A 13,919-nucleotide genomic window follows, 5' to 3' on the forward strand; every position below is an offset into this window, starting at 1 on the left:
ATCAGCTACTGTATGGGATGCATATATAGCTGTACCCTGTTAACTGCTGCCACACAGGTTGAAAATAGTAGCTTTAAATTTCACAAAAAATGTGAATGTCTTATATACAATACTAAATCTTCAGAAAAGACAATCATAGTCATCAAGACTTTTAGTCCCCCTAAGTGTTAAGTTAACTCTGATTATGGATTGTCTGTGTCTCCAACATGTGTGTGCTTGTTTTACTTCTCATCTTGTCTGTAACACATCTGAAGAACTCACCCTTTTGAGTATGCACCCACTTGTCCTTAGTTTGTTATGGAAAATGTTTTTATGGCTTTTATGCTCCAGGGTGGCTGACCACAGGTGTTTTGAATGCAGTGCCATGCCATATTTACCATAATGGGAACACCAAAGTTACATGTTTAAAATAAAATACGTTTTTCATTCAACTATAATTCTGTCATGGACTTGAGTCAGGACAATTGACACAGGATTTTTTAAAGTAATGCTATGTTTACCTTGTAGGTTTTGTCTTAAGTCAATATGCTTGATGCTTTTTTTTACCAATTTCTAATGTTTTCATCAAGAAGTTAATCTTTCAAGCCATTGCATTTGTGGAAATACAATTTTGCTAAAAAAAATAATAATAATAATAATAATAATTTATGTGGCATAGACTGTATGGTGAAATGTACATTACATTTCACCATACAGTCTGATTTCAACCAGATTTCAACTCAATCTCTGATTGTGCGTCCGACTAGTTTTCACTTTTATCGATGATTCTGTGATCGACTCTTTCTTCTGAGTCATCGCACGTCATTCCTATTGGCTATTGCGTTCAGCGAAGACTTTGCAGCCAATCACAGACGGGTACGACGAAGCACCGGTGCTATCTACAGTTAGCAATCTATTAGCCGCGCCTGGAAGCTAGGGAAATGAAAGCTAACACGTGGAAATAGCTGTCTGTCGTATTTTACTTCTACTTCAGGGTAGTGTTGTGCCTTTTCTTGAACCGTGCCTTGTCGGCGGCGGCTCTGTGTCTCTAACTGAAGGCGACGTTTACCTCGCAGCTTACTAGTGAGCTGGTTTATCTGCCTTATCATGGCGGACCACGGAGACGACGACTCTCAGTACAGAATAAGAGAGGGTGACTACGTGGTGTTGAAACGAGGAGACATCTATAAAGCTATGCAAATACAACCGAGGAAGTAAGTCGAAACTGTCAAATAAATGTTATACATTTTAACGAGCCAAATGTTTCTCATAGTGTCCTACGAGGCGCAACCCAATCAAGCATGAATGAATCTCTTTACATGATTTACTGTGTTGTCAATGTTACTTTCACTTCACTCAGACCCTAATTACCTGTATAATTTAATGAAATATAGCCGCACAGATGCTGCATTCAAGCCGTTTGCTCTAACGGTTACCATATTTATATATTATTATAAATATTTTCTATGCATAATCATGCTGCTGTGAGCACTTTGCCCACCACACATAACAATCAACATCTTGCTGTCAACGTCTTGCTGCTATGAGCACTCTGCACTTTGCCAACCTCATACATGTGTCTGTATTGTAAGTGTCATTCTATGTGTCACCTTTGTATAGTAGCATGTGGTCTGTGTATTCTATGTATTTTTTCATTTTCTATGTTATGTGTAGGGACTACAGATGGAAATTAGCTGTGAGCTAAATCTGGTGCAGCCATCTCCTCATTGTATTCTGTAAATGATTAATGTAATTGCACACTGTCCCTTAATAAAATAATAAACTAAACTAAACGGTTGATTTTTGTCTTGTTTCCTCACAGGAAGGTGATTTTTGAGAAGCAGTGGTTCTTCTTGGACAGTGCAGTGGATCAGCTGTACAGCACCACATTTGAAATTGTTCCTGGGGGGAACCTGCAGCCACAGAAGCCCAAGGACACTGGAGCCTCTAACGGTGTGTAACCTGCTGTCTGATGCCATGCAGCCATCCCATTCACGTTTTAGCTGACACAGCTAATGCATCCACTGGCATTTTCATGTCTGATAAACATGCTATTTCCAGACTGCATATGTCTGATTGAATTACAAGACCACTGCCAAGTACCACCCTGTTTCTGTTTCATTTTCACTTCCAATTGTATCTTCATATCTTCACAGGTGCAAAGGAGGCGGGCACAGACAACAGAAACATTGTAGATGATGGAAAATCACAGAAATTGACCAGGGATGATATCGAGACGCTCAAAGAGCAAGGTCTGAAGGGTCAGGTACAGCAGCAAGCTTGAAATTACACACATACATGGAGAGAATCATAACACTGCCTGGTGTTGGGTTTGTTTATGAAAGAATAATGCTGGCAGAATGCACAGGTGTTTTTAAATGTTGAATTCCATGACAAGATCAAAACCAGCTATGAATATATTCCTTTAAAATAACGTTAATCCGTCTCACAACAAATGTTTGTGTATTTCTGGTGTTTGTTTCAAAATTTTGTCCACTGGATTTTCGTGGTCTAATTTGTGTCAATTTAGGGGTCCTTGATTTAAAAAAGTTTGAGAACCACTGTCATAGATAAACAAACTACAAGTTCACTTTGTGACATGGTCCTTTTATTTCTGTGAGCAGTGATTCAATTTAAGTCAATCCATATTTACAGTTCCGGTGCTATTACTAATGCACCCCCCCACCCAATGTGTATTAAATGTCAAATGATCCATTTAGTCCTATTTGATAAGTGTTTGCAAAGAACTAGTTTTTGTTTCAGGTATTTTTTTTATCTTAGATGTTTGTATTTACATCTCACAGGAGAGATAACCCAACATGTTGTTTGTTTTTGTCTTTTCATAGGAAACGTATTTTTAAAATTGTTGGATAAAATGCTTAGAGGAGAATCTAGAGACCATATGTGTGTGTGCTCCACAGGAAATCATCCAGCAGCTGATAGAGAACAGCTCCACATTCAGAGATAAGACTGAATACGCCCAGGATAAGTACATAAAGAAGAAAAAGAAGAAGTGAGTCACTTCTAATTATACAACTCCAATGTATTGCAGACTAAAGCTAAATGTAGAGCGCTGTAATTAGTGTTATCAGTTGTTCCCATCTTGTGCATTTTTCAGGTATGAAAATACTGTGACGATTCTAAAGCCGTCGTGTCGCATCCTGGCGATGATGTACCATGGCCGGGAACCAGGGAAGATCTGGTGAGTCAGCACGCGGATTAAAAGAATGTGTGAAACTCGCCTTTTAATGAGCGGAGAGAGCTTAGTGTTTGATTTGGATGTTTCTGTGTAACGCAGCCACCTGCGGTATGACACTCTGGCCCAGATGCTGACTCTGGCAAACATCCACGCTGGCAGCAAAGTTTTGGTGTTTGAGACTTGTGCCGGTCTGGTGCTGGGATCCGTCATGGAGAGAATGGGGGGTAAGTTAACTTAACTTTTCTGTTGATTATATAATGTCGCTAAAGTCTTTTCTTTGCCCTCTGCTTAAGTACTCTCTCTGTCCTCCTCATTCAGGCTACGGCTCACTGATCCAAATGTACCCAGGAGGGGGGCCAGTACGGGCGGGTGTGGAGAGCTTTGGCTTCCCTGCACATTTTCACGATATGCTGCATGAGTTTCCCATCTGCCATGTCAACGCGCTCCTGGCAGGCACTCTGGACACCACGGCCAAAGACCCAAATGCTGGTAGGACCCGCCTTTAAAAAAAGAGCTTGTTTTAACATGAAACACTAGGAAGACACCAGTTAGTGATGAAATGCCCAAGAAACATATCCTTGTTACAAGATGAACAGATGCTAATATTTACATGTCTTCCTCTGACAGCTGTCTTATTTATTTATCGTTAATTTAATCATAAACAAAAACATAGACTGGAGTAATCAGTTAATTTTAGATGAAACATTAACTAATATGTATTTGTGGTACTGATATAATAACCTAATTCCAGACGAAAAGCAGTCGAACACGGCTGGTGGGGAGGAGCAAAAGCAGCCTAAGGCAGAAGAAATGCAGGGCAGTCCAGAGGAGCAGAGCATGGAGACCAACCCTGCTGAAGACGCAGTGCGGGATCAGGAGAAGAAAAAGTTGGACGAACGTAAAGAAGCCAAAGTAAGTCCAATATTTGCTCACTCTACTTACAAAAATCTTCCTCTTTCCTTTTACATTAATGATCAATTAGTAATTAATGTTTCTTGCATTTTGGGGGAGGGGGGGTGTCACAAATACACAAAATTACACTTGTTGCTTGAGGCAGGATCAGGAAGAGAAAACGAGTGATCTCATTTTGTGTGTTTTCTCCAGGCTCAGGAAAAAAAGGTGAAGTCGGAGGAGAAACGGAAGAAGCTGGCAGCGGCTGCTGCTCAGCTGAAAGGCAGAAATGCCGACGGGTTGGTGTCAAAGTTTTTTGTTTTGTTTTGTGCTTGTTTCCTAGCTCTGTTCTGCTCCTCCCAGCACCAACTTCTTTATCTATTGCAGCACGCAGTCAATAACCATAATTACAATTATAGCTCTACGGGGGTGATAAATGGATTAGGAATGATTAAAGCGATGTTTAGCATGGACATAAAAGTCATAATAACCATTTGCCTTCCTCAAAGCTCATGCACAGTGATTAACAGGCTGTGCTCTTACAAGGGGAACCAGGTGATTGCTCTGCAGTTTCCTGTCAAATAAAATGAAGAAATTTGCTTTATAGGCTTTGTATGATTGATGGATGAAGTGTTGTGGGGCTGACATCCGCGCCAGAAGAACAAGTATTGATCTGGTTAGCCTATTGACTTACCTCTCCTCTGCATCATAGCAGCAGTATCATAAACTCTATAACAAAGCACCAGATTTTCCAGACTGTCCTAAATCAGCCTGTTTCACAGACTCTCATTCAGCTTAATAGAATGCTAAATGAATGCGGCCAATAGGAAGGCATTAAATCATCAAGCTTCCCGGCGATAAGTCCCATACACCACTGATGTGCTAAATTACGATTATTGCCTACCTCCACATTTCCAATAAACACAGCGAGCTGCTGTAGACAGTGTATTTCATATCAGACAGGATTGCTTGGTCATCTTCTTTGTTTTCTAATCACAGGTTGGTTATAGCCAGTCGTTTCCACCCGTGTCCCGTCCTAATGGGCCTCCTCAAATTCCTCGCCCCCTCCAGGCCTTTCGTAGTCTACTCCCAGTACAAAGAGGTAAGTGCATCACATCTAGTGGCATTGTGTTGCTGTGCCTGACTGAGTGAGGATAATTCTCTATCTTAGAGGGATCTCTCATTAGCTGCCTCTGCACACAGGTTTTTATTGCTTAGAGTTACAGCAGTAAATGTCTTTATTTCATTACTGCAGCGCACACCACTGTCACTGCCAAGGAGTTGCAATGCCCATCACGTTCCTGCACTTATAACCTCTATTGTGCTTATGTTGCTAAAAAGATCATTGTGTGTGTTGGCATGTTGGCTCTGCAGTTCTCCTCCTCCTCCTCCTCATCAATGCCTCTTTTTCCATCTCCCTCTCTGCAGCCTCTCATCGAGTGCTACACAAAGCTCAAGGAACATGGCGGCACGGTCGACCTCCAACTGACAGACACCTGGCTCAGACATTATCAGGTAAAGTCTGATGGGTTTTTTTTGGTTTTGTTTGATTTTTCTGTTTTTCTGTGCAGCCGAAGCAGCTCTAAGCTATGTTGTTATTTTAAAGGGATAGTTCAATATTTTTGGCAAATTGGCCCATTGCTATAATCTCTATTGTTTTAGGAGTAGATTCGTTACCTTTAATTGTCGGTGCAAGCTATTTTTAGAACGGCGGAGCAGAGTCGCGAGCTGCTCAGAGCTATGCTATGGAGGCTCATGGGATTTCTTGGTTTCCCTCATCAAACTCATCAAATACACAATCCAACAACTTTAAAACGCTCTGGTGAACAAGTTGTGACCTGCACATTCACCATGCTATGAGATAATAACAGAACATTACGAGACAGAGTTGTTTTCAAGGCAATTAAAGGTAACGAACCTACTCCAAACTATCCCTTAAACAATAAGTCATTTGACATTTGGACTCTCCTCAGCCTCAGGGTCTGTTTTAGGGTCTTTGAGCTCATTGTTTTGGTTTTACGGTCAAAAATGTACCTGTTTTGTCTGAGCCTGTCTGAACACTCTCATTAGCACATTATTCAGGTGAATCAGGAAACCTCCAAAAGCTCACTTTACCCTACCTGCCCGACAACAAACAGCAGACAGACAAAGATAGCAACCAGCTGGTAAACATAGCATAGCATCTCGCTGCGTTGCGTAGCTGTTTTCCCTCGGTGGAGAGTGGCAAAGATCTGGAAGTAGAAAGACTGTTGAACTAAAAGATGGTTGCAGATACCAGAGATGCTAAATAGTAATACTGAACAGATACTACAGATAGTGCTTCCCTCAAGTGGAAAAAAAAATCAATTGACGCTGGTCTAATGGTAAATTGAGAATAGCATTGATCCTGTGCTTTATGTACTTTAAGCCTAGAGGTATGAATAAGAATAATAAATCTTGAACCATGAATTCGTTGACTTTTTATTTACTGTTTCGTTGATTAAATGTCAGTAAACAATTGAAAATGCCCCCAAGTTTCCTGCAGCCTATGGGGATGATATCGAAATGATTGATACATCCAATCAATATTCACTTTTCCAACAACAGAATATGCAAAAGCAGTAATGTGTCACATTTGATCAATAGAGACCAGCTGATGTTTTGGCTTTGTCTTTCTAAATCATTTGAATAAGTGAAATGAAAGCTACGATTCACTGCTTGTTCCAATGAGAAATCATCTTTTTGTAGAAGCACAAAAACATTGTTAACTGTCCTCTCTGTATTAACTAAACGGTATTAGACCTCAGGTCACATCTCCATCAGTGATGTGAAGGCAGTCATTCTGCATTTGGAATGAGATGCTTGTACACACTTGCTACTAATCATCAGTGTTATAGAGACTCAGAATCTTTTACAAAACAGCAACTGACTAAAAACACTGTGTTTGCATACACAAAGAGGCTCTTCCCCCTTGAGACCAACATGCTATTTCCCTCAACTCCTCCGGTGGGATGCCTCATGACTTCCTGACTGTATATCTGTGTTGTGTCCCTAGGTGTTGCCTAACAGGACGCATCCTGTGCTACTAATGAGTGGGGGCGGGGGCTACCTCCTCTCAGGGTTAACAGTTGCCACGGACCACTCCAAACCTGCAGGCTCCTCCCGGCAAGCTCAGGAACCAGCACCAAAGAGACTGAAACTGACAGACACCGAGGGATAAAGAAATGCTCAACATTCGGATCTTTTAAGGGCGCATTACTAACGGCCAATAGGGATTTCCCTCAAGCATCGGCTTCCCTTTGAGCTGAACTGATTTGACACATGTGGAATAAGGGTGACAGAGTGTCTGGTTTGCATTCATCAGGCCACTCTCTCCCGTCTTGTGTATTCAGATCAGCGCAGACGAAGGCGTCATGTAGAGGAGCAAACTATAAGCCAGTGTAGGCTCTGAGAGTTGAGTGTATGTGTGTAAGGAACTGCTTAAATAGTATTTTGTGTTGAGAGTCAGTGACAGGTTTGCGTTTAATGCCCTGAGACCAGGTGTAAAAACAATCCTTTTTTTCCCCAGTTAATGTGCTCCAGCTTCTAGGTTATAACTTTTTTTTTTTAAATCTTGTTATCCCTGCAAGAAGTGCCATTTGTTTTATGATCCAGTTATAAAGTTTCACTGTGGGCTGCATCTGTATTTGCACAGAATTAAAAAGCAGTATGAAACAGTGTGATGTGTGGTGATGATTTTTTTTCTATTAAGAAATAATTTGAAAGATATTTGCTTGGTCCCAGAATAACTTTTTTTTATTGAGTGCAAACTGAACACACTTCAGAACACATTTATTTTAATAATCTGTCTTGTAATATTTTCTCTTCATATGTATAAACATCAAAATCATTCCCATGCTGATTAATTTCCTAACATCAAAATATCACAGCTACAATAATAAACAAGTTGATATTCGTGGTTTTGGCAAGGCTTCAGGGTTTTTTATCTTTTTTTTTTCGTCTATTTGAAACACAGAGCACAATAAATTGGCAGACATGAGAGGTGAGACAGCAGTGTTATCCACCGACGGCTGATGGATGCTCAGGTAATGCTGTCTGTCATGGCTTATGCACTGTTGTCATGCAACTTGGCAGCGATTTTCTGCATCTCCGTGTCCATCGCTGCGAGGTTTTCCAGCTCCTTCTGCAAGACAATTTAGACATCAGCAACTAAACAGCATCACTTTGTGTTGTGACAACAGAACAGTATGTTTCTTGTGAACTAAAGAGAGCATGATGATTAAGACCAGAAGTGATGAAAGTGATGAGCAGGATAAAGACAGTAAGTTCTGTAGACACGTTGTCTGACAGTGGGTCTACATCCAGAACTCATATTTGGGCGGGGCAGCGCAGTCTCCACCCACCCTCCAGAGGTGCATTGCTAATGAGCTGCTGGTGCTGTGCAGAAGGAGAGCCCTGGGAAATGGCACAGGTTTTGTGATTTTGGCTAAAAACTTCATAATCACAATTTAAAGACCACAGAGAATGTTTTAAAATAACCAAAAAGGGTCGCGGGAGGGGGACTTTAAGGATTTTCAGACTTCCTCTTTAAAAGAAAGGGAGGAGCTGTTGAGTGCAAGACTAAGAAGAACACTACTCGTGGAAAATCATAAGAAGTTAAACCTTGGTGTCTGTCTTTCTGGTGAGTATATTCTGTAAATTACACACCAAGATTTGTCTGCTTATTAGCTCTGCTGAACATGTTTTCACCTGTGTCTTTTCCTTAGTTTATTTATTTGTTGGCTCGGCAGCAGAGATTTACTAAAAGTGCTGAACTGATCTCATCTACAAAGTTAGTGGAGGAATAAGGTGTGGGCCAAGGAGGAAGTTAGGAACTTGCTGCATTTGGCCTTGGTAGGTTTGGCACTAATATTTAAAAAAAGGACGCATTAACAGACTTGCGATCTAAGATTTTGTCAGTTTGGTGCAGATTTGGCAGATGTTTGTCCACTGAGTTCAACTTGCTCAGAATATATGTAACAAAACTCAGAAAGAATTACTTTCAGTTTTCATATGACCCATTATACATGAGTTTAAGCTACACAGACATACACTTGCACTGAATTCTGTTGTTATTTTACTTTTTGGTGGTTTTGTTATGGAAAATACAATGATCAGCAGTTAAAATAACCTGACCGAAATTAAGATTTTTCATTCATTCATTCATTCATTCAAAATGTTGTTATAAGCAGTATGGTGAAATTTTGTCTTTTATTTTAATGCTGGCCTATTTTTTTTTAATATTAAGCACATGGAAATGGGTCACAGTTAGGCTAACCCTTGCCAAGAACTGTGCCGCATCCGTTTCCTGTTCTTTTTGCTTTACAAGAAACTTTCACAACAGATTCCCTTTTGTGGTGGTACTGTAGAGCTACTAAGTCACCATGTCTCCTCTCCCTCTTCCTCTTTGATTTTCTTTTCTGCTGTAAAGTATTAAAAGTGACAAGATAAGGGGGTATCCATGGGCTCTCTTTTTAATTAGCCTTTTATGACTTTGACTGATCTGGGAGGCTTTAATCATGAGATTCCCAGTGTGATTACTCTGGCAGTCATGAATGTTAATGATTGTAATGTTTACATTTTGTATTTGTTTAACGTTAAATGTTGAGATTAAATACCTGAGAGCTGTAATGGTGGATTGTAAGTGTGCCAGAGCTGGACAACAACTCACTGCCAATGAATATATACTTGTGAGATTTTTTTTTTTTTTTTTTTTTGCTTCATGTATTTAAGGACATGCTCATGAGGGACGGCCCTTGATGCGCATTTGCACAGATGCATATTCTCTGATGCTCTGTGGTTCTGAAGGCTAAATCCTGACATCTCCGTGTAGACTGGAGATTTCCATAATGAGTATGGCTGCTCTCTCCCCCAGTCAAACAGTGTAGTGCTGGAGGTATGTGCCTCATGGATTTACTAGGTCAGCTGAATGCATGCTGGATAATTCTTACTCTGCAGAGTAAATGAATTGACAATATGAATTGCAGTAGATATTAAGTATGAAACGTATATTTCCTATTCTCTCCTATTTTTCGGAGTAGACTCTGACCTACGCTGTAGTCTTTAGGGTTGGCAGGTATCAGACATATTGAGTTTCTGTCCTTTTACACTCTTTAGTGTGGACAACATAATGTACTTCAGTTGAGCAGTCTTGTCAGTGAGTATGACAGTACGTACATCCTCACATGAGCCATAAAGGTCGTTCCTTTGTGAGTGAGTGAGTGAGTGTAGTTTTTACCTCCTGTGGAGCGAGTGCTCTCAGGTGTGTGCTTCTCTTTGCCTCGTCTTGATTAGAGTGGTTGGCCAGCTGGTTTATCTTATAGCTCAGCAGCTTGGCCAGGTCATCCATCTGCACACATTAAAAACAGAACCAAACAATGTCCTCAACAATACAAGACTGTGAAGAATAACACTGTATATTTCTGGTATGGGTGAATATGAGTTGATCTCATTGTGCCCACCTTGTCTGAAGTTGCAGCATGCTGATCTGGATCCCTTTTAAACCAGGCAGGATGGTAGTAGCCTCTGAAAATCCAGGGATTGCGCTTCGCTGCCAGATACCTGAAAAACAACTGCAGTTAGACGCTGCCATCATTTTTTCTTTTTATGTCATCACAGCCTGAGCCTAATTAAGGGATTTGTTAATTTTGACATGCTAAATGTTTTGATCTGCCTGGTACTCCTACAGCATTTTGTACTCCAGGCTATACAAAATCAAAACATGCACAAGAGAAAAGCAGCAGTTTTTAGATACAATAAAGGATAGCAGTACCTGAGAGCTGCGTCCCTTCCCTTTGCAGCCTCCTCGTCTTCCTCTGAATCCCCCCTCTGTTCTTCCTCTTCTTCTGATGAGCCTCCACCGCGCTTGTGAGGTTTCTTGTGGTGGTATCGGTGTGTTGGTTTCCAGACGCGCTTTTCTAGTCCCCAGGACTCTTGGCTACGTTCTTCATCAGGCTCCTCCCTGGCTTCCTCGGAGAGCTCCTCATCACGCTTGTGTTTCCTCTGGTGGTACCTGCCGGGCCTCCAGTCCCTCTTGTCTCTATCGGTATCAAAGTCCCAATATTCCTGGCTACGTTCTTCTTCAGGCTCCTCCCTGGCTTCCTCAGAGAGCTCTTCATCACGCTTATGTTTCCTCTGGTGGTACCTGCCGGGTCTCCAGTCTCTCTTATCTCTTCCAGTGTCAAAGTCCCAGGACTCCTGGCTACGTTCTTCTTCAGGCTCTTCTCTGCCGTCTTCGGAGAGCTCTTCATCTCGCTTATGTCTCCTCTGGTGGTACCTGCCGGTCTTCCAGTCCCTTTTGTCTCTTCCAGTATCAAAATCCCAGGACTCCTGGCTACGTTCTTCTTCAGGCTCCTCCCTGGCTTCCTCTGAGAGCTCTTCATCACGCTTATGTCTCCTCTGGTTGTACCTGCCGGGCCTCCAGTCCCTCTTGTCCAGACCCCAGTATTCCTGGCTGCGATCCTCAGTGTCTTGCTCCTCCTCAGATGGCTCATCACCACGTTTGTGGAGCTTTTTCTTGTGGTGGTAACGATGTGTGGGTTTCCAAATGCGCTTGTCCCTCTCCTCTTCGTCCTCGTTCCCGTGCCTTTTGTCAACATCCCAGGCCTCTTGGCTGCGTTCTTCCTCTAGCTCGTCCTGTTCTTCTCCTTCCTCATCTCGCTTGTGTTTTCTTTGGTGGTATCTTCCAGGTCTCCAGTTCCTCTTCTCTCTATCTTCACCTTCTTCTTCATCTTCATCTTCTGACCTCTTCTCTTCTAAGCCCCAGCTCTCTTGACTGCGCTCATTGTCCTCTTCTTCTCCTCGTTTGTGTTTCCTCGGACTGTATCTTGGCCTATAGCTGGTCCTCTTCTCCCGCTCTTCATCCTCTAAGCCCCAGCTCTCTTGACTGCGCTCATTGTCCTCCTCTTCTCCTCGTTTGTGTTTTCTAGGACTGTATCTTGGCCTATAGCTGGTCCTCTTCTCCCGCTCTTCATCCTCTAAGCCCCAGCTCTCTTGACTGCGCTCGTTTTCCTCTTCTTCACCTCGTTTGTGTTTCCTCGGACTGTATCTTGGCCTATAGCTGGTCCTCTTCTCCCGCTCTTCATCCTCTAAGCCCCAGCTCTCTTGACTGCGATCGTTTTCCTCTTCTTCTCCTCGTTTGTGTTTCCTTGGACTGTATCTTGGCCTATAGCTGGTCCTCTTCTCCCGCTCTTCATCCTCTAAGCCCCAGCTCTCTTGACTGCGCTCATTGTCCTCCTCTTCACCCCGTTTGTGTTTCCTAGGACTGTATCTTGGTCTATAGCTGGTCCTCTTCTCCCGCTCTTCATCGTCTAAGCCCCAGCTCTCTTGACTGCGATCGTTTTCCTCCTCTTCACCCCGTTTGTGTTTCCTCGGACTGTATCTTGGCCTATAGCTGGTCCTCTTCTCCCGCTCTTCTTCTTCTCCTTCGTTGTCGTGTCTCTTCTCCTTCTCGTCACCCAGACTCCAGGATTCTTGGCTGCGCTCGTCCTCTGGGGTTTCTCTCTTCTCCTCTACGGACTTCAGGAGTGCTTCAATGTCTTTTACATCAGTAGTCTTTGCCCCGGTATCTCCAGGATTACCATTGACCACCTCCTCATGCGTTGCTATACTGTCTCCACTCTTCTGTGGGACATGATTAGCCGCTGACTCCGCCGCTGAAGATGAAAAGAGGTATAAAGATCCACATCACATAGCTCTTAGGGACAAATTATGATGGATTTGTCATTTGGGTTCATGATTAGTTTGTTTCATATCCATAAATTGAAAGTTTTCGAGATGAAAGACAAGGAGAATGCTATGTATATTTCTTATTAAATCAAGAACTGGAATGAAAACTGTGAATATACTAAATCTTAAAGTCATTTTACTTGGCAAGATATTCATGGGTTTGAATCCATCTGTTCCTCAGTGTCTGAGGAGCCTATCAGTTTAAAAAAGCAGCACCCTCCTTGAATATCCCATCTCATAAACATAAGGCTGTTTGGTGAGTTATTCTGAATGAGCATGAAAGATAACAGTAAACCACGCGCTACAAACCTGCGTTCATAATGTCCATGCATTCTTGATCCAGCGGGATGTTCCTTGGGTGGAAAAGTTTGAAATATATTTGGGCCAGACACCGTGTTTTCTGCAGAAATCACATCAACTAGGTGAATATGCAGCTCTGTGACACTTTTTTTCATTGTTATTATTTGCTGAGTTAGTTCTAATTATTGCATTGAAGCATACCAGGTTGTCTCTCTGTCCTTCTTCTCCCACTGGAAGCGCGAGATTTTCTGCATTAAGAATAGAACAAAGATCAGAATAAACATTTTTTAAGTTGAATGTGAAAATGCGAACAGAAACCATGCATTTAAGCGGAGGGAGGGAAGTGGGGGAGGTCCCCGGTGTCTCTGTCCATGGTCCTGAACTCATCCCACTAACTTGCAGCGTTTTGGTCCAAATGGGGGAAAAGAAACGCGCTGCTCCTTCACCTTACCTGTCAGCAGAGCCGCAACAGCAGCGACGACAAAAATGAGCCGCATCTCGGCTCGATGAGGGTAAAATCCTACAAAGTGTGCGGGAAAACTCCTGTCCCGTCCCTCAGCGGCGGCAGGAGAGGAGAGGAGAGGAGAGGAGAGCTGCGCTGACTGGGCGCCTGCTGCTCTGAAGGCTGGAGCTGAGGAGCGCCTCTGATAAAGGAGAGGAGTGGGCTGCAGGAGCGTGGGTGGGAGGCTTTAGGCTCACTTAGTGTCATGACTCATTACACCTGCAAGGGAGAGTGACCTGTGAGTGAAATGTGATGCACGCACCGAGTTGGCATTTTCTATATTGACCAAATCAGTTAATATGG

The 13,919-nt window shown here is 42.5% G+C and overlaps 2 protein-coding genes across 2 annotated transcripts; one reads left to right on the forward strand and one right to left on the reverse strand.

Annotated features, from left to right (window-relative positions):
• Positions 1 to 903: 903 nt before the first annotated feature.
• Positions 904 to 7,767, forward strand: trmt6 (tRNA methyltransferase 6 non-catalytic subunit). The gene is made up of 12 exons (XM_085771476.1): positions 904 to 1,193; positions 1,802 to 1,932; positions 2,136 to 2,245; positions 2,901 to 2,992; positions 3,098 to 3,181; positions 3,278 to 3,402; positions 3,497 to 3,667; positions 3,930 to 4,090; positions 4,283 to 4,368; positions 5,069 to 5,171; positions 5,498 to 5,584; positions 7,104 to 7,767. Exons 1-12 carry the CDS (start codon positions 1,087 to 1,089, stop codon positions 7,266 to 7,268), a joined length of 1,422 nt encoding a protein of 473 aa, XP_085627602.1. The 5' UTR covers positions 904 to 1,086; the 3' UTR covers positions 7,269 to 7,767.
• A 231-nt stretch (positions 7,768 to 7,998) lies between these two features.
• Positions 7,999 to 13,716, reverse strand: chgb (chromogranin B). Its single transcript, XM_085771477.1, has 8 exons — positions 13,566 to 13,716; positions 13,316 to 13,362; positions 13,124 to 13,214; positions 12,442 to 12,729; positions 10,860 to 11,886; positions 10,549 to 10,648; positions 10,326 to 10,436; positions 7,999 to 8,225 (listed from the first exon to the last, which is right to left on the reverse strand). Exons 1-8 carry the CDS (start codon positions 13,609 to 13,611, stop codon positions 8,154 to 8,156), a joined length of 1,782 nt encoding a protein of 593 aa, XP_085627603.1. The 5' UTR covers positions 13,612 to 13,716; the 3' UTR covers positions 7,999 to 8,153.
• Positions 13,717 to 13,919: the final 203 nt, after the last annotated feature.

Source organism: Trachurus japonicus, chromosome 24 (genome assembly GCF_045865225.1).
Source record: "Trachurus japonicus isolate A0001 chromosome 24, Traja_1.0".
Classification (NCBI taxonomy): domain Eukaryota; kingdom Metazoa; phylum Chordata; class Actinopteri; order Carangiformes; family Carangidae; genus Trachurus; species Trachurus japonicus.